This window comes from Archocentrus centrarchus, chromosome 23, assembly GCF_007364275.1.
Source record: "Archocentrus centrarchus isolate MPI-CPG fArcCen1 chromosome 23, fArcCen1, whole genome shotgun sequence".
NCBI classification, from domain to species: Eukaryota; Metazoa; Chordata; class Actinopteri; order Cichliformes; family Cichlidae; genus Archocentrus; species Archocentrus centrarchus.
Window position 1 is genome coordinate 13,537,081 of NC_044368.1, and position 19,583 is coordinate 13,556,663.

Sequence of the window (19,583 nt, forward strand, 5' to 3'; positions counted from 1 at the left end):
TGAATTAGATACAGAAACCCACCTGAATTTGCTTTTAAATTGATTTGATGGGGAAAAAATGGGCAGTGCAAGGCCCTAAAAACAGTTTCACACACTGACCCACAATACCTAATAATGATGTAATAATAAGAGCTTTCAAACAGCCTGCAGGGCGTTAATATGCAGACAGCGACAAAGAGAGGTTACATCCATTTAGGAGAATCCCTAGGAAATCATAAACTGGCAGCCAAAGGGCCTGAACTGATCCATATTTTTCTAATAATAATCATCTTCCTGTAGTGATGGTGCTAAAGGTAAACTGGCCCTCCATGCTGAAAAAGACACCCAGAGATAGAGTGCTACTACCACAAGAGCACAAGAGACAGACAGAGAGAGAGAGAGAGAGAGAAGGTGTTTGGCAGTGCAGAATCGTATGCAAAAGATTCATCGCAATATACAGTATACCAATGACCATCACACCTGGGTCATCACACAGGTCATTTATGTTAACGTCTTAAGTATTTAAATAAACTGAACTTTTGATATTTAACAGATAAAAACATTATATGGCCTTTTCCCTACTCTCATGATCTCATCCCAATTTCTAAACCTAACATACACCTTCCATAATATAGTATATATTAAGGGTTTAATCTAATAAGTTGTTCATAAATTTTCAACTGTCTGAAGTGTAATACAATAACTGAGATTGATGTTCGAACCTCGTTTTGACCCAGGTCTGATTAGTAGGATTAAGAAAACGGATTTACAGTACAATTACACTTGAAATTTATACACTGTGAAAAACATTTCATTGGTTCTCCTTAAAAGCTCAAGTAATGAAACTGCAAAGTCTATTCGAGGTCATACATTTTTGATTTCCATTTAGTGGTTGTTAGGCCCTGCCCTCCTTACAGTTGTGACGTCACTGGTGCTTTCCAGCACATTTGCAGCAACACTGGCAGCAGATTTACCATCAAAATTCTTACTGACTTCTTGATTTCAGAGGTAGACATAAACAAACTTTTTTAACCAGCCACTACCAAACTGCCACTTTCAACTGGCAATAAATACGAACATTTTGTCAAAGCTGCTGGCATCTCTGAGATACCACAAGGTGGCAGAGAGCAAACGGTGCTGCTTGTTTGAACTACAAAAACATATTACAAACCATCCAAGACACTGTGGTGTGTGTCCTGTTTGCGAGCTTTGTTTTTAGTTAATTTTTTTGGTAAGCTTAAGAGCCAAAGCTACTTGGTTAGGTTTAGGATAGGGATGTTTCTAATCTGTTAGTTGTTTAAATGAGAAAAAAAAAAAAATTAGACAAGTTGACTAGTTTAAAAGACAGAAACCCCTCACAGACTTGGTTTCTACCATGCACAATATGGTTACACCAGGCTTTACTTACTTGGTTATGTATGCATGTTTATTCTGACAAAGCTGACATACAGCCATTCTTTTCTTTTTCCTGTTTCCATCAAAGTGTTGCAGAACAGCGCCGGTTAGCATGGCTGTCATCTGTTTACTTCCCGCTTGGCTCTTTTGCAGCTTCCACTCAAAGGAGAGTGAGAGAGAGAGCTTAATCTAACTGCTGTTGTACATTAACAAATTAATAATAATATATTTAATCAACTAGTCAATTAGTCATGCACATCCCTAGTTTAGGAAACACTCATGGTTTGGGTTAAAATAAGCCTGTTTACAATCTTTCAGTGCATACTGTTGCTAAAGGGTAGCCAGTGTGGTAAAATGTTACACCAAGGGGGTCACAAGTTGGGAGCGGTAAAAGGGCACACCACTTACATTAAAAACTTCTACTGTAATTAGCAGATTGTAACTTTTGCAGCTAGCTAGCTTAAATAAGATACTGTAAGTAGCACTAGTTGGTTGAAAATGCTGTCTTCGGCTGACATTTTAAAGATTCCTGTTCATTTTAATGAGAAACTGCTGTCATAACTATTAGTTGATCATGCTCATGCTAAAAGACTAAACCCAAAGATACATATTCCAGGCAAAGAAATCTGCACCCTTGTCTTTTTTTAATCTTAAGTGCAATTAAATAATGAGTAATGACTATAGATGGTATAAAACATGGATGTAGCTTCCGTGTCTGAAGGCCACCAGATGGTGATAGCTCTGAACCTTTTGGTCCTATAGAAGCCTGAGGGAAATTGGCTTCCTGGCTTGACCTCTGTAAACACTTTCCTGATGAATTTATGGGCTCAGTCACTTAAGTTTTATTCATTATGACCCAACATGTCTGTTTTGTAAATTTTCATCATACTATGTTCAAATAGGGGAATTATCTGTGGTATGAAACCGCATACTCATTAGTTAACAAGTTGTCAATCACAAGTCATGAGCATTCTCATTGGCTAATGAGACCCGCCCTCCTCGTCACCTCCGGGTTTTTGCTGATGGTGAAAACTCTCAGAATTCAATGGGTGACATCACGGTAGCTACGGCCATCTTTTATACTGTAGCCAAAGCTTAAATGTGTCTATTTACAGTTGCAGAAGTATGACTGGACAATCACCAGTCGTGGGAGGGGGTTCAGCCAGTGGTCAGTTAGTTGTGGACCTGCCATAGAGTTAATAGTAGCACTTTGTTTTACAGTTCAGAAATTGTAAACAAATAACCTGCAAATAAATAAATAAATCAAAGATAGAACAGCTGCTTTGTATTTACTATGACCTTTGTAGTTATTATTGGTCCAAGTGTATATATACAGTCCTCTAGCTTTTCTCTAGTATTTACAATGTAACTATATTTCACTTACTTTTTTTTTTTAAATAATATAATGTTATATGGTTTAATTGTTGAAATATTGACTGAAAATTATTGCCTTTATATATGTTACATAATAGTTAAGCATTATAAAAAAATGATAAAATGTGCACACTAGTTAATTATTGCATCTACTGAACTGTACAGTGTTAGGTAAGTAATATTTTGATTTTTCAGGGTTTACCTGTAAACACCAGTAATTACTGCACCGTAAAAGAAAGTGCCACTATATTTTTAGCTCTGTCACTCTGAATAAAGGTATTAACTAAAGGTAGCAGCTAAGTGATACTCTTTGTTGATTTTTTTTCATCTTTTACATTATTCAAGAGTCACAAGTAACTGTAATTTGTCTTTTTGACCTGAAACAAAGTACGCAGCTAAATTTCTTGTGATTCTAAGTCGAACCTATGGATCTGTTGTTTACAGCGCATTCATCATAAGAGCACCAAAGAAAGTGTACAGTATATATACAGCCCAAAGTGTAAGGCTTAACATCATACAACAGTGTAGTGCAGATCCTTCTATCTCAGTCCAGTTCGTGCTGAGTCCATCCCCTTCAGTTATATTTCACGGTGTTACGTTCCATTAAGTTCCGCTCTATTCATATTCAATTCAGTCTGCACTGTTTCATTCGGTCCCATTCCACCTCATTCACTGCTAATTTGATTTCAATTAGTCCACTCCCAAACCTTTTGATTCCACACACGTCCGTGCTTGTTGTATTCTGAGACCAGCCCAGTTACGTTTGAGTCAAGTGGATGTTTTTCAATATACAGTGTAAGTGCGGTTGTGTACATTTGGATTCTCCAGCGCAATCTCCTCCTTGTGTTTTCCTTTTGCAAACTATCATTACTGCTGAGATGCCCTGTGCTAGTTTAATTACCTTAAACCTTGTTCCCATATGTGAACCATTACATGAAGCGTCCACTGACAGCTGATGTTGTTTGTAAACTTAGCTGTACTTCTATGGGCAGTGTGAGCCTACATGTTTAGATGCTGATGCTTAGATGCTGTAAGTTACTATACAAGGTGCGCTTTATGATTAATTGGCTAACTTTCCGTAATTTGAACAGTGATGCATTTGTAAGGTGACTGGCATTGATTATTTCTGCCTTGGATTTTTTTTTTTTTCATGTTTGCTAAATATTTATTATCATGAATTCAACTTGCTCTTACATATTGTGCACAATCACCGTACAGTGTAAATATTCCAAATTAGATGATTTCTTTAACTTGTGATGAACCAGGCTAGGAGGCCATCACAACTGCCCCAAAATATTTATCTAAGCAAGGCCTACGGACGGGAGGTTTTTAAGTTTTAAAGGTTTCAGGCAGGACTACTAAAAATAAGTACTGACCAAGTTTTAGAAGCACCCCAGGGCAAGAGTAAAAAGACAGCTTTGTCTTTTGTTAAATGTCCTGGAAAAACTGTTATACAAATATTGTAAAGTTGATGATGCTTAACAACAGGATGAATGGACTCACAGCACCCAACTTCCTTCATGCACCCATTTAGAGTTGTGAGTGGACTAGGTAAGGCAAATCTCTCCTAGCCAAGTCTGAGAAATACTAGCCACAGGCAGATTGCAGGCTAGTGATACCACCTTCCCTGATGGCAAATGTCAGTTTAGCAGTTGGAGCCAGCAGGTGTGTAGTTACTCAGCTCTCTGCGGATGGTGCTGAATGGTGACAGCTCCAGCTCTGTAGTGCACTCGTGCTCGTTGTCGTCGCTCGCAGTGGCCGAGGATGGAGCGTGGTTACAGCAGCAGCAGCAACAGCAACAGTCCAGGAAGGCCCTGCCTAGTGGACGACACAAAAGAAGCAGCAGCGCTGGTGTCACGGCGGCCCGACAAAAGAGCAGCAGTTGGGAGAGAAGATGGAGCACAGACATGGTATGCTCAGGAACTCCGGCTGCCATGTAGGCAGAAACTATGTTGCAGATGTTCTCGGGCACCACGCACGCACCGTAGACGATTGCCAGTGCGACAACGGTGCAGTTCATCTGGCTCTCTAACCGGATCTGCTTCTTGTTGCTGCGCACGCTGGCCTGTTCTGCATGCCGAATCTTGCGCGCCGTCACTAATGAGCACCCGATTGTGAAGAGAGTGGGGAGACAAAAGTAGCAGCCAAAGCACCACCACAGCCGAGCACCCTCGTATGTCAGGCCCAGCACATAGAGCATGTCAGGCAGTGAAGTGGATATCCTGATAATGCAGCGTTCAACGGGAGGCTCATCTGGGATTCCCGTGTCCTCTGTGACAAGCTGTCGAATAAGGAGCTCTGGGAGTGCCAAGAGGAGGGCGCCAATCCAGATGACAGCTAGTTTGGCAGTAGTAGATGTGCAGTTCTCTATCATCTCATAATACATCTGGACATTGGTAGCCGCACGGAAGCGGTCGATGCACAGAGCGCACAGGGTGAATGTGGTCACACCCAGGGAAGCCACCTGAGCAAACACACAAAGAGAAGTCCTTAAAACATCATTCAGAAATTAACATAAGGCCTTACTTGACTGAAATATGTTGCCTCAAGAGCATTGCTCATATCTTGAAACTGTGCATCAGCACAGAATGCATGAGGAGGAAATTAGAAAAGAGCTTGAGCTAACAGTGGCCTTACACAAGTGATTATCTAAAGTCATTTCAATAGGCGGATGGGCTTATCTGTTTTCAATTCTGATACGGCTGTGACACTCTGCAAAGTTATAGTCACGGCTCTCAGGCTATCAAGAATAACAAAGACAAGATACTAAATTATCTCAAATAGAGAAATGATATTTCAGAATCATGAAGAAGGGCTGTGTGTAAAGTAAACAAATACATTTTTTTGCATCACACATAAAAACATCAACTTCCACCAGCAGAAAAAAAAATCAGCCACCACCAATAAACAAACAGCAGGACAGAGTGTAATGGTATTGGCCTTTAGGTACACCTGACAGTGGTGCAATTACATGCAGTGGGGCAACAGAGGCGCAGTGGAAGGCTTTAAGGTGTGATTAACACTGTAGTGTGTGTGTGTGTGTGTGTGTGAGTGAGTGAGTGAGTGTGTGTGTGAGAGAGAGAGAGAGAGAGAGAGAGAGAGAGAGAGAGAGAGAACTGAAAGTTGACAGACACCACACATACATAGAAAGGGAGAATTAAAAGCTGCCATGAGTGGAGTCACTCATTCAAACAAATCTTCGCACCTACTGTTCAATGACAATCTAATTAGCAAACTTCCTAAACATTGTGTTTTCCTATTCATTTCTCATTCAAAACCTGCATGTAACAGCTAATCACCTGGTGCTGCCTCTGCATTTTAGATATGAGAACTGTCAAATTGTCGAATTTCCCTGGCACCTGAAAGCATCTGCTGGATTAGCCATCATTTTGGCACAGTGTGCACCCTGGTAATAGTCCTCTGCAGCTGGAGTGTGTATGCGTGTGTGTGTGTGTGTGTGAGCATGTGCAGTTCCTTCCACCACCAAATCTGCCTAAACATCCACTGATCCCCCTTCATCCTCTCACCCTACTTGCCTTCTCCCCCTAGCTTACCCCTACTCTCCTCACCCTCTGTCCTTCCTTATACACCACTGCATCCATTCCTCCCTTCATATCAAATTTAATTACAACAGCCAGCTTCCCAGATGGCCCCAGTGAGCCATGGCTCTAATGCTCTGAACACATACTTCCTGGACAGATATAGATGTTCAAACAGAAACACACATGCTGACCCTGACATGCATGCAGGGCTTAATCAGGCTCATAAAAGGTCACAGTTACAATCTGAACAGCAACTGTGATGAGTGCGACTGCATCTGGGACCTGGAGGGTTTATTACCTGTTATATCAAAATCTTGCAACTGTCGACCCATGTCTAAATGCATTTAGGATTTAGTAAAAGACATGTTCTTTTCAGAGCAACTTGGGACAGATGAATCCATTAGTTGGTTTGAGTGTCAAATTTTGAGTGCACTTGGCAGATGTCATCTTACACTTAGTCCTGCAAGTTTTTATACCATGCCTCTGTGTGTGTCTTGTAATAGAGATGAGGGTCAGTCTGGAGCTGTTATGGCACTGAAATTTAAGCAGGATTTGACAGCCCCATGCTGCTCATCTCCAGCATGAACAAAATGCAAACAAAAAGAAAGCGCACCCTCCAAATGTTGCTGCAACAGACACAGAGTGACTCTGCTCACTTGATCCATGCACCACTGTGGATACCATTACTGAAATTGCTTTCTGCTATTGCCCCACTGCACTCTTGAGCATACACACTATACAGGGCTGCATGTTAGACATAAAGCATGGTGTTTTGATGCATAACAAAGAAGGTGTTGCACTCAAATCATATTTGTTTGCATTTATCATTTCTGATTCCATTATTTGGCATTTAAATATGTTATAGGCACCATATTTTTCCTTCTTCTTCCTTTGTGTCATATACTGGTTACAGGGGTGGATGTCCATATTAAACATGGCCAGAGGCCAAAAAACTTACTTCAGACTCATCTAAATGCTCAGTTTTAGAAGTCAGTGCGAAGATATATTTCTAATGTGGTCATCTCAGACACAACTCTGGCCTCGAGCCCACCAGCCTACTGTTTAAACCATTTGTTATGTCTCCGCATGCCATAAAAAAACCAAGGTGTTTTTCTCCATCTTTTTTTCTACCTTTATTATTATGAAGCATCATATTAGTCTCTGTGTTTGACCTACTTCTGACACACACAAATATCCTTCCAGTACACAAGAACAGGTGGTTGGAAATGCTGAATTTTTCATGAATAGAACAACAGGCCTGAAATTGGCTTTAAAGGCAACCAAGCTTTGATCAGCGTGTCAGGGCGGAGAGCAAGGGCAAGATGAACAAGCATAGCTTTGTACTGGAGGGGAGATGAGAGAGAGAGTCCAAGAGTCAAGGCTGGTGGGGGGATGAAGCTGTCAGTGTGTTTGTGGAAGGGGGATATGCAAATGAGAGAATGAGAAACAGAAGCAGAAGAATGGAAAGTAAAGAGGGAGTCAAAGAATGAAAGGAAAAAACAGAGAAATTAGAGCGCGAGAGCTGAACAATAGCAGAGGAACACGTCAGTGAGTCTAACTCACTGAGTGACAGGAAGAGAGAAATAAGCCATGACATCCTCAGAATGATTAACAATGTTAATGTGGCATTTATTCCAACCAGCAGCCTTGACCCTGTCATGTTCAGTTTACCTGCAGGCAAGACAACAGGTCTGTTAGCTTCAGGGTGAGAAATCTTACAAATTATTCAAGACAGTAATGCACTGATCTGAAAAACCCCAAGTAAATAATATATGTATACATCGGTTGATTTTATACCTCCCTCTAAAGGAATAGTTTGAGATTTTTGGAAATATAGTTATTTTCTTTCTGAAAGTGAGATAAGAATGTGTTCATTTAACAAAAGGCTAAAGCTAGTAAGAAGTTAGCTTAGTTAATCTTAGCTTAGTTTAGCGTAACGATGGGAAAGAAATGAAAGTACAGGTACAGGTCAGGACTCACCTTCATTCTACCAACAATCATACTGATTCACATGTTAGATACAGTTGTGGTCAGAGGTTTACATACACTCATCACAGGCATGAATGCCATGGTGCTTTTGGGCTTTTAATGATTTCTTTGAGCTGTTCTTTTTCCAGGGTGGAATGAATGTACAGCAAACACCTTTAAGGACTTTAAAAAACAAGAATTGTATGCATAAGTTTGAATTTCCCACACAGATTCAAATATATACATGCATCAACTTAAACCTTTTAATAAGCGGTGCTGAAGCTTCATAAATGTCTTTTAACTCGACAAGACCACGGCATGATTGACTACAACTGGTAGTTTCTCTTTGTCAGCAAAAAAAAAAGATATGTTTGGCAGCCCTCATTAGCTGGACCAACCCTGAGAAGAATAGGAAGGTCCAAGGAACTTAGTAAAGATCCAAGAAGGAGAATTATAGATTTACACAAGATAGGAAGGTCTCTTGGAGCCATTTCTAAACAACTGTAGATTCCAAGATCATCACTTCAAACAACTGTATGCAAGTACAAGTGTATGCAAGTATTCAGATGTGTCACCACTTTGCCTGAGCTGTCACTCTCAGATGAGAGGAAATTAGTTACAATGTTCAGGAACAGCCCAGGAACCATAAGCTGGAAAATGCTGGAAGTGAAGCACGTTTTACATCATCATGGACCAAAAGGGTGCAGCCCAAGAAAGAAGCCCCTGCTACAAAATCGACACCTTCAAGCTCGACTGAAATTTGCAGCAGCCCACACGGACAAGAGAAATGTTTTATGGTCAGATGAGCTATTTGGCCATATAGACAAGAGGTATGTTTGGAGGGCTGCACCTGATTCTTGCTTTTTAAAGTCACTAAAAATGTATGCTGTACAATCATTCCACACTGGAGAAAGAACATTTCAAAGAAATCATTCAAACCCCAAAATGACCCAAAATGACCATGACATTCACGCCTATCATGAGTGTGTGTAAACTTCTGACCACAACTGTATCTAATAATATGAATTATCCAGACATTTCCTCGATGCTTTCATGTAGTTCTGCGATTGGAACTCCTTCCTACCAAATAATATCAAATAATATCAAAACCACTTGTCACCACCTGATGATAGATGACTTGCAAAATAGGTCAGCATAGTTTTTACACTTTATATCATGAATTGCTTCTCAACCTTGGACTTCAAGAGCTCAAAGAAAAAAAAAAAGAAAGAAAAACATGAAAAGGCCTTTCATCTACAGCATGTTTTTCAAATCCTGGCAGTCCATCTGCGCAGCAGGTGAGAAAGACATTTTCCCCTGGTACTGTTTTTTAATAACGCCCCATTAAGTTCCTGATTAAAGGTCTTGTGAGCTGGTGGTACAAAGGCTCATGTTATTAATTGGCTCTTAACAAGGACTGCTGGAGCATTTGGGGCCATACTATGACTATAGCCACTGTCAGAGGGTAATGGGTGTTATCAAGTGATGAATGGGCTAATGTCGAAACACAACAATGCGCAAACACAACCACACACGTACACAACCAGTCTGGTAGTAATGAGCCAGGGAGACAAAAGGTTATTCCAGCTGCATTGCCTTTCTTTTCAAGGGAACGTGTGACCCAGTGCAGGCTCCAGCAGACCATAACTCTAACCAGAGACCCTGCCACTGACAGCAACCATCCATCAGGTGGTGCATGTGCAAAAGAGACAGTGCTGAGGGTCAGAATGCAAGTCCTTCTAAGAGTGTGCTCATGCCCATGTTTGTGCAGAATTTTTGAAATTCTGTTTCTAAGTGAGTGATGACATGACTATGAATAAGTGTGTGTGTGTGTGTGTGTGTGTGTGTGTGTGTGTGTGTGTGTGTTTGGGGCAGGGGGCTCATTCCTGGCCCCAGCATAAGGACTTATTGCCAACATGGCTAAAGGACTTTGTTTCCTCTCTTCAATCCCAATTGTCATTACAGGAGTCCAACACCCAAGGCACGCCTCAGTCAACCAGCCCCACATCGCAGCTGTGGCATCAAACCAGTATTAATGCCTCTCCTCCAACCGAGGTGTCTGTTATTAGAATGGGTTGTCTCAGTTTTTCATCAGCCACCCACTCACCAGTCTTGCAGCCAGTCAGCTCCCCGCCAGCTTCCCAATCTTCTAAGGGGAGGAAGCAAGGCTCATAGCGCTGAAGATATGATTCCCAGCATAAAGACTATTTCATCAGATGAGACAGTTTCCCTGCTGTTGGGCTTACCTCCGCCAGATTCCATTCTGCTCATTGGAGGTCCAGCTGTCTGGTGTCCAAGTCTGCTCCTCACCACTCTCATTTTTGGCAGAGATGTGGCTGAGGATGAAAAGTTTACCATCTCTGCATCCTCTGCACCCTCTTCCAGGAGGAAGCAGGTCTCCTGCCATTGGCGCTCCACACCGCTGCCTGAGACTTCTTCCCAACTTGTGTCTGCTGACTGATCTATTTTTATTTATTTATTTTTTGGTTCTGTTACTGAGTCAAAGAGTGTTAAGTTTCCTGCAGTGTATAATAAAGGTGTGTATGGTGTTTCTGAGCTGGCCAATTACTAGACTGTGTTTTCTGTGGATTACAATAGTAAATGAGAGTGTTTTGTCTCTGAGCAGATTGATGAGCCCTGTTGAGCTGCCCAATCATCGGTGGAGACGGTGGAGCAGTACCAGTAATCTGAGGGGACTGTGACCCCTGTGCGACCCAGCTCCTCCTTCGTCCCCAGAGAATCCCGAGAATCCTGTCTGCTGACTGTCGCGAGTCAGTGGGTCCCACTCCACCTGTGCCAGGGTCCTGAGCCAGTGGTCTTGAGTCTGATGCCTTTTGTCCTGTCTCTCCCCTCAGCCCCAACCGGTTGCGGCAGATGACTGCCCCTCCCTGAGCCTGGTTCTGCTGGAGGTTTATTCCTGTTAAAAGGGAGTTTTTCCTTCCCACTGTCACCAAGTGCTTGCTCATAGGGGGTCATTTTGACTGTTGGGTTTTCTGTGTATTATTGTAGGGTCTTTACCTTCAATACAAAGCACCTTGAGGCGACTGTTTGTTGTGATTTTGGCGCTATATAAATAAAATTGAATTGAATAAAGTTAAAGACTGAGGTCGCAGAGCGATAAGGCATGTAGTGCATAAAAGTCTCCAACTTTCTACTGATTCAGTTACTGGAGAGTTCCAAACTTCCTCTGGCATTAACATCAGCACAAAAACTGTGCACCAGTAGATTCATGGTATGGGTTTCCTTGGCTGAGCAGCTCCTGTAGATGTCATGTGTAGGTAGCCCAGTACTTTTCTCCATATAGTCTAGCTAAAAGCCACAGATCTGCTTATTCTCTATTAGGGCTAACTGACGTCATATCAACAGAAATTCAAACATCTTTCATGCCATTCTGCTGTTGTAGGAGTCAGCTGGCCATGGTGGAGGGCTGCTAAAAATAAAAAAAGAAGCTAACTATTCAATTCAATTCAGTTTTATTTATATAGTGCCAAATCACAACAGTTGCCTCAAGGCACTTTATACTGTAAGGTAAAGTCCCGACTATTACACCTATTGTGTTGGCAGAGACAAGTACCTAGTCACTTCTTGATCTCACTTCTCAAAAAGGACACATAAACAAAGGGAATTATTTTTTAGTCTGTAAAAAAAAGGCTAAATAAAATGTGTTTAAGTGATCCTTTTAACAGCGGTGAGCAATTTGCATGTTATGTTTTTTTCTAATATGGTAATCTGTTTATTTCACTCATGTAAAATAGAGTGGTAGAGAATCAGAGATTATCACTGAAATATTGCAGTTTCATTACTGGTTGTTATAGGAACAACTCTCCTTTGTACATGTTTTGACTAATAACGCATTAGGAAAAAGGGCATTAATTTGACGTACAGTAAGAGGCCCCGCACTAAGGAGGACGGGGGCCCATCCTCCTCTGCCTTGTATAAACCATAGTTACAATGGTTTATTTAACAAAAAAGTAGTGCCTCCTCTACAGCACACGGTCCACTTATGTTTCCAAAGCCCTCCTCATTTTGCTCTTGTGATGACTGAACATGTGTTTGAAAGCTTCATAACTAATATATATGACACAGAATGAAAGAAAGACATTTAAAGATATTGTTTGAAATGTTCACAAATGATTCTTGTTTTTTTCACAGTAATATGAGAAGATTGATCCTACATTGTGCATTGCACATGCACAAAGAACCAGTAACAAATGGTTACTATAAGGGCTGCTTTATTTTCCTTAATTAAGTTAATAGCAACAGTGCTTCACTGCTTTCTGTCTTTTAGTGGCTGTTTCTTCCAGACAATAAATTTCTCTTCCATTAAATTAGATCCTGACCTGTGGCAGATTTCCCCTGGATGCAAAAAAAATAAAAAAAATTATTCTGCTCTTGTACAGTGGCTGCTGGAAAAGTCCTATTCCAGGTCACTGATTCCTGCCTGGAAGTGTTACATTGAGAGAAATACAAAACCCAACAGCTTTCATCTTCTATTCTCTTCTATGTCTACATGCTGACCTAGTCTATGTTGATGTAACGCCGATATGCCGCTCTTTTTCGCTCCACATAATTCATGATGATAATCACCCATTTACATGAGTAATTACCAACGTGGGTAACTGCATCCAACAGCAACCCCGATCTTTGCTCCATGCTGTTATTTGAACTTGTCTCAACATACAAAAAACAAAATCTACTCATCCATGGACAAAGAGCTGACTGAATGGACTCACCATCATGCATAATGAAGAGCTGTTAATTACATACTCTGAATAATTCAAATACGTATACTCCAATTAACAATTACTCACGTGCCTGACAGGCTGAGAATGCAGAGGGGGCGAGATCTAGTGTGTGTTTGTGTTCTTCATTTGTGTCTGTCAGTTTCAACACGTTCTGTACGTGTGCGTTCAGTTTATATTAATGTAATATTCATACTGTCTGTAAGTGTGTGTGTGGGTGTGTGAGTGTGTCCCCCCTTGAGGCTTGTTTCTAATCACAGATAGCTGATGCGGCGAGAGGAAAGGGGGGGGGGAACAGCCGCGGGCAGTGATCAGTAGAGAGAAGGCCATCCCACCCATATGGAGGATCACCACACCCTACTGACTTTGTCAGTGTGTGTGTGGGTGTGTGGGTGTCTACAGGCTTGATAGTTCCCTAAATATTAAACAGACATAGGGTTGAACATGTGTGACTGTATTAAGTATAATATACGAGACTATTTTAATTGTCTTTATTGACAGAAGATCTCTGGTAGATCTCTAGCGAGCTGCCCATGAAGGTAAATATCTTTGGGTTCATTGGTTCATTTTGGAAAATGTGAGCTCTCGTGATTCTGAGAAACTGTCTTTTACTCCTTGACTTTAAGCAGCAGACACACAGAGCAAGCCAAATTCTGATTCAGTTACCTGAAGGTGTGAGCCTAGTATACGTCAAGCTGATGTATGTCCTGGCATTATCACCAGTTTCTGTGGCCCTCGGTGGGTCCATGCAGCCTGTTCACTCTCTCCTCATTCTCGTGCTTTCTTTCTACCAGTCTATTGCACTCTCACTTCCCCCCAGCCTTTTTCCTGCTTAGCTTCAACAGTCTATTGCACTCTCTCTGCCTGCTAAAGCCCTGACTACAGCAAACAAATGCACGAGGCATGAACTAAAGGATGATATTGGCCACACAGATTTGTATGTTCTCAGCTTAGAATAAGAAAGAGGGAACTTCAGTGTACAATATAAGCTGAAATATACTTTATGTATCCCAAAAGTTTTGAAATTTCTGATGTCTAGTGCCTGTTTTTGGAGTGTGTAATCCAGGTTGTTTTTTTCTAGCTGCACTTTACAGATTTATTTATTTCTTTTTTAACAGAGAATCACTTTTAGCCAAAATATGAGAACCTCTGGGAACGCACCAGCCAAGTGTGAAACAGGTTGGATGAATGGCTGCAGAGACAAGCGATAAACGGAAGGACCGTCAGAGATTCCTAGTTTTTTTTTTTTTGTAAGATGTGAGCTTCAGTCCTGTTACTGCTGTCGCAAATAAATAACACTTAGAAATGTATGCAGTAAATAAAAGTATAATAACACCAAAGTTGTACATAGCACATACAACCAGTGCAGACCCTCATGGCTCTGAGCACATGCTATGTGGCTGCACTGATGCTGGGATCACCAGTGTAACATTAATCATGATGCATCTTTAGGGAGATATATATTCCATCATGATGATTGTCAATTAGCTGTCTCTATTAACAGGAGTAATCATTGGGCTGTTGCACATGTGTGCAGTGCATAATGCATAACTGCACAGTTTTTTTTCATATACATACAAATGTACTCATGTAAGTCACAGAGATGTTGCACATTTTTAACGAGATAAAAAAAAAATTGAAATCATTGTTACAGCAGCAAAGTTTTAAATCAACCTTCTGGCTCATTCAGTGCTTACTGTTCCATGTATTTGTTATATTAGCCTAGTTTTAGGTTTTATTCTAATAAACTGCCAGGTGCAAAGACCCAATTACTGTCCATTAGTTTTGCCCTTTTTTGGCTCTGCCCCTTACTGCCAAGAGGGGTTGTACGCACTGTGAAAAGGGAGTGTATTTGAAATGATGTGGGCTGGCAGACTCGCTCACATTTTTATTCTGTGGAACATTTGCCACCGTGTTTGCTCACATCACACACCAAAATTGCTTTCTCATTGAGGTTTGGAAATTACACACTCGAATAAGCACTGAATAAAACAAGATTTACTTAAAGCAGCTCCACGGGAGGCTCCTCTCTTTGAGCAGACACTCATACATTATCTATAGAATCTTCTGATTTGAATACATACCGTACCTGAATTGGGTTCCATGTGTGTCTGCATTGTGCATTTATGCAGGCTAAGTGTGGCTGAGCATTTGTCCTTAATTCAGATGATAATATCCCCTGTGACTCAATTTGGGTTAAGTGAAGAAAGAAGTCACTCCATAGGGTGAGTGTGTGTGTGTTTCACTGAATGCTCCACAGGGAAAGATCGAGCCCTGGGCTGCATTACTCACAGCCTGTTTGATACACGCATGCACAGATACACACACTGAACACAGACAGGACCCTGTGCACATGTCTTGACAGATATGTATGTTAAAATGCATCTCGAAATGAAGCAATAAACACATGGAGACAAGTGCGTACGGCTACTTAACGAGAACAGAATTCTATGTTTAAAAATAGCCATTTGGTCTGTGCTCTGGACCTATGTTACTCAGGTTATTAAATATTATCCTGTGGTCTTTGGGTATCTCATATGAAATAACACAGGGAGGGTGCCAGTTTCTCTTGGATCCCCCAGTAATTAAAACAGATGCAGTCACAAGGTGTTTCCAAAACCCTGCACAGCAGAGTGATACGAAATAAGAGAACATTATTAAATACCATACAGTGCAAGGCAAAATATAATCTTTACTTATTGGTAATAAGCTGCTGCAAAAAATGTAAGTGCAGTAAAGTATAGTGCCCAACCGATATATCGACCGATATTAGCCTTTTGCTGATATATTGATATCGACATTTACAATGGCCAATAAATGAACACTAAAAAAGTAAATAAGAGATGAGAGAAACACCCTTCGACCATGTTATGTTATGAGTGCAGATGTTACATAGTATTTCCACCAAGGTGAATTTGCAGAGTCCCTGGGTTTTTTTAAAACTCCATTATCATATTATCTTGTTAAGGACTCATAAATAACGACACATAACAAAATTTAAGGAAGCCTGCTTACGTTTGTGTGTCTAAAAATCCAATATTCTGGTATTTTTTTCTTTCAAATTGCTAAATATCACTATCGGTCTTAAAAATCCCATATCAGTCAGGCTCTAGTAAAGTGTGAATTATAAGTTTCATCACACCAAACAAATAATAGCCAGTGAACATATTGTATGTTACAGGTGATCATAAGCTGACTTGTGGGTTCAAATGAGGAAAAAGCACTGACTGGTCTGGGATTTAGAAGTCAATTTTACACTTGAACATGGCCTTTCAACCAAATATGAGTGGTGTTTAGACTTCTTCAGCATTTTTTCAACAGGTTTTTTGCTGTATGGGTAGTATCATATCATTAGATAACAGATCTTCCTGTTTGCGGGCTCTGTAGCATCTGGAGGGAGGAGTTGAAGTTAAATTCTGATCACCTCCTCTGGCTTGCTGCCTGGTTATACAAGCTCGAGGACTCTGACTCTCCTGACATCCACTCTTATCTTTCTTTCTACCTTTGTCTCCAAACAGCATATTTCTGATGCAGTCACAAATCACACATGATGCCCATAAGTTCTTTGCTTTCAAATCAAGCATCTTTAAATGCAAATTTAGCCTCCTCTCTTTATCTTCACTTAAGGCAGGTCATGACAATAGCTTTTCAGAGCAAGCTTAAGCTGAGCCTGAGCTGGAATCCCTTGTTTTACCCAAAAGACATCCAGCTTGTGGGTGAATTTGAGACTTGTGTAATTGTAGTAAGAGCACAAAGGAAAGGTATCAGCACAGTCCCACTGCCCATGAATGCTGGTGCGTGCGGAGGGGAGGGGAGAGAAAAGGAAAGGAAAGAGACTGAGTGAGTGTTTGTGCAAATACAGTTTTTTTTCTGCAATGCTTTCATCGGTTGTATGTATGATGAAAGTTTCCAATATATAAACCAAAGTAAATGGGAGATAGTGCGTTGCTGTCAGACATGCTGTTGTGTACCTGTGTGTGTTTGATGCCTTGAGGACTAAGTGAGACTCCTCCCCAGTTGCAGCAGGTGCTCAAGTGCCAAACAGATTGCCTTGCTATTGGCTGAGGTGCCATCCCGTGACTCGATGTACTGTCAGGGCTTTCAAAGTGAAACCTAACTCTTAAATTAAGTCTCCATATAGGCAGGCAACGAAAAACATGAAACGTAAACGACACTGGCTGAGCCCTTACAATCTGCTATCACTGCGGGTACTGATTCAAAACATCTCCACTATGATATGAACTTGCCTGTGAGACACATCAAGTAGAAAAATGACACGAATAAAAGACGGGCAGAACAGAATTACCTCCACGTAGGGCACCACTTTACAGGTAAATTCTCCCAGCAGCCAGGACTTCGTCAGTTCATGGAAAACCACCATAGGCAGACAGAAGAAGATGAGCACAAAATCCCACACAGCTAAATTTGCCAGCAAAGAGTTGGAAATGCTCTTCATGTAGTAGTTCTGGCACACGATGCACAGGATGGCAATGTTACCTGCTATGCCCACCAAAAATATTACCCCGGAGACGCACGTGATCGCGTAAGCGCCGTAAGTCTCACTTGTCACTGGGTAAAAGGGGTTCTTGATCTCTTCCCCGAAATCCTGCGAGCTGGGAGGGGTGATCGGCGTAGCGTCCCATGGGTTCTCCTCTCTGAAAGTAAAAAACTCACTCCTCCTGGTAAAGAGGTCAAAGGGCAGGTCGGTGGAGGTGAGGGCCACCGGTTTGGGGATAGGTTCCCACGGTGACTCGTGAGGCTGAGCCAAAACCACAGAGCTTTTGTTCAGCCGGTTTCTCCCCCTCTTCCACGCTTTCTTCTGTTCGTCTTTTGTGCCTCTCTTGTGCCTGTCGCCCTCCTCGGGTCCCCCTCCTCCCTCTCCCCAACCCATTGAAGAGGGCTTAGCCGCATTGTAGTGTCCACCTGCTGGCGTCCCCGTACTACTAAAACCGCCATTCAACTTTATCCTCCTATTATGGTGGCGCGTCGAGTCCCAATGTGAGACGGCGTTGGGATCCTCCACGGGTGTCAGAGTCCTATTGTAGTCGCGTTTGCTGTGTCCATTTCGCCTGATTTCTTCTGCTATTACCCTCTTCCAGGGGTGAGTGGAGTTAAGGGTCTCTCTGATAAGTGCCCGCTGCTCTGCCGAAGACGCACCTGTGGCGTACTCCGGCAAGAGCGCACGGTCCCGGGCTTTGTTTTGACGACTCTCCCGGAGCGAACCCTGGAAAGTCTTGCCAGAGTACGCGCTGCTGTTGCTGTCCTCTTTAATCCGAACTCCTCCATTTCGCAGAGATAATAATACATGTATATGGGCCAATAACACGAATAACGTCCTAGGCTGCAGAATCTGCATGATCCAGGAAATTACTGAGCGCAGTTTTGATCTTCAGGAGTGCATGATCATCACACCTCTGTGCCAGCTCGTGGGATACTCTTCTTTTTAGTCTACACCCATGTTGGAAACCTCACAATAAATGGCAAAGGGTTTCTTATTTTTATAACAGCTGCATTCGCAACGCGAGCTCTGCAAACTTGCAAGTATCTCAGTGCCGTCTTGTGCGCTATTTGCACTGCAGCTACAATAATCTACAAATCGCCGCCTCTTCCCCGTTTTCAAAGTCTTGGCATTAGTAGGACAGCGAATCAGTGTCCGGATCCAGAAAGGGAATTGTTGCATATACACGCACAAATCAGCACAACATCCCGTTTCCAGCAGAGAAAAAAAAAAAAAAAAAAAAAAAAGATCCTCTGTGAGTGTGTATGTTGTAAATTCACTGGGTTGGGTCGGCAGCAGCAGCGTCAATGCGGTGCAGTCCGGGCAAAGCCCATCAGGCTGTGATGCACGGGAGTGGAGAAGAGAGAGAGGGAAAGAGGAGGGGTAGAAATCGGTGTCTTCTCTCTCCGTATCTCTTCCCTTCCTCCTTTGCGTCTAGTATCTTCCCTTCTTCGCTTTCTCCTTGAGTAGGACCGTGCGCTGGAAGAAAATGCACTCCCCTGGCGGCTAACCCCGATCTGTCACTCTTCATCCATCATGGAGCATCCAGCGGCCCCGGAGCAGGCTACGGTTACAGCCCCCCCGGCAGACAAGCCTGCCACGCCCGACAAGACGTGCTAATAAATATATTAGCCATTTTTTTTTTCTTTTTTTTTTCTTTTTACGCATAGGCGGCGCTGTGATATCGACGCGCATTTAAGTAGATGCCCTCTAGTCTAATTTGTTTAGACCCAAATAGGAACTAAATTACTGGGTAAAAATATATATCCTTGATTCAAGAAGAAAACCAACTTTCAAAGAAAAATGATACTTAATATGGATTAATGATTAATGTTTTGTATAATTTCACTGATATAAAGTTGTTGCCCATTAAAAGCAGCTCTCAGCTTAAATCGTTGCCACATACATCCCTCTCTACTTTGGCGCACCGAGTCATTCAGATTCAACCCTCACTGGCTACAAGCTTCACTTAGTCTTCCTCTGATCCCAGAACGGCTCACTGTAGGCAGTATACAGTAGACATTGATTTCGACTTGTTTACAGCTGTACCATAAATCATTCAAAAGGCCTTTAAAATGAGTTTTG

General features: G+C 41.8%; 1 protein-coding gene across 1 annotated transcript; it reads right to left on the reverse strand.

Annotated features, from left to right (window-relative positions):
- Positions 1 to 3,884: 3,884 nt before the first annotated feature.
- On the reverse strand, positions 3,885 to 18,602 carry gpr37b (G protein-coupled receptor 37b). The gene is made up of 2 exons (XM_030720514.1): positions 17,307 to 18,602; positions 3,885 to 5,212 (listed from the first exon to the last, which is right to left on the reverse strand). Exons 1-2 carry the CDS (start codon positions 18,354 to 18,356, stop codon positions 4,394 to 4,396), a joined length of 1,869 nt encoding a protein of 622 aa, XP_030576374.1. The 5' UTR covers positions 18,357 to 18,602; the 3' UTR covers positions 3,885 to 4,393.
- Positions 18,603 to 19,583: the final 981 nt, after the last annotated feature.

Excerpts from the sequence above, each read along its gene's own strand:
- gpr37b (XM_030720514.1), bottom strand. The coding sequence starts at position 18,356 with ATGCAGATTCTGCAGCCTAGGACGTTATTCGTGTTATTGGCCCATATA. Across the intron at positions 5,213-17,306 it reads AAGTGGTGCCCTACGTGGAG|GTGGCTTCCCTGGGTGTGAC; the intron begins GTAATTCTGTTC and ends GTGTTTGCTCAG.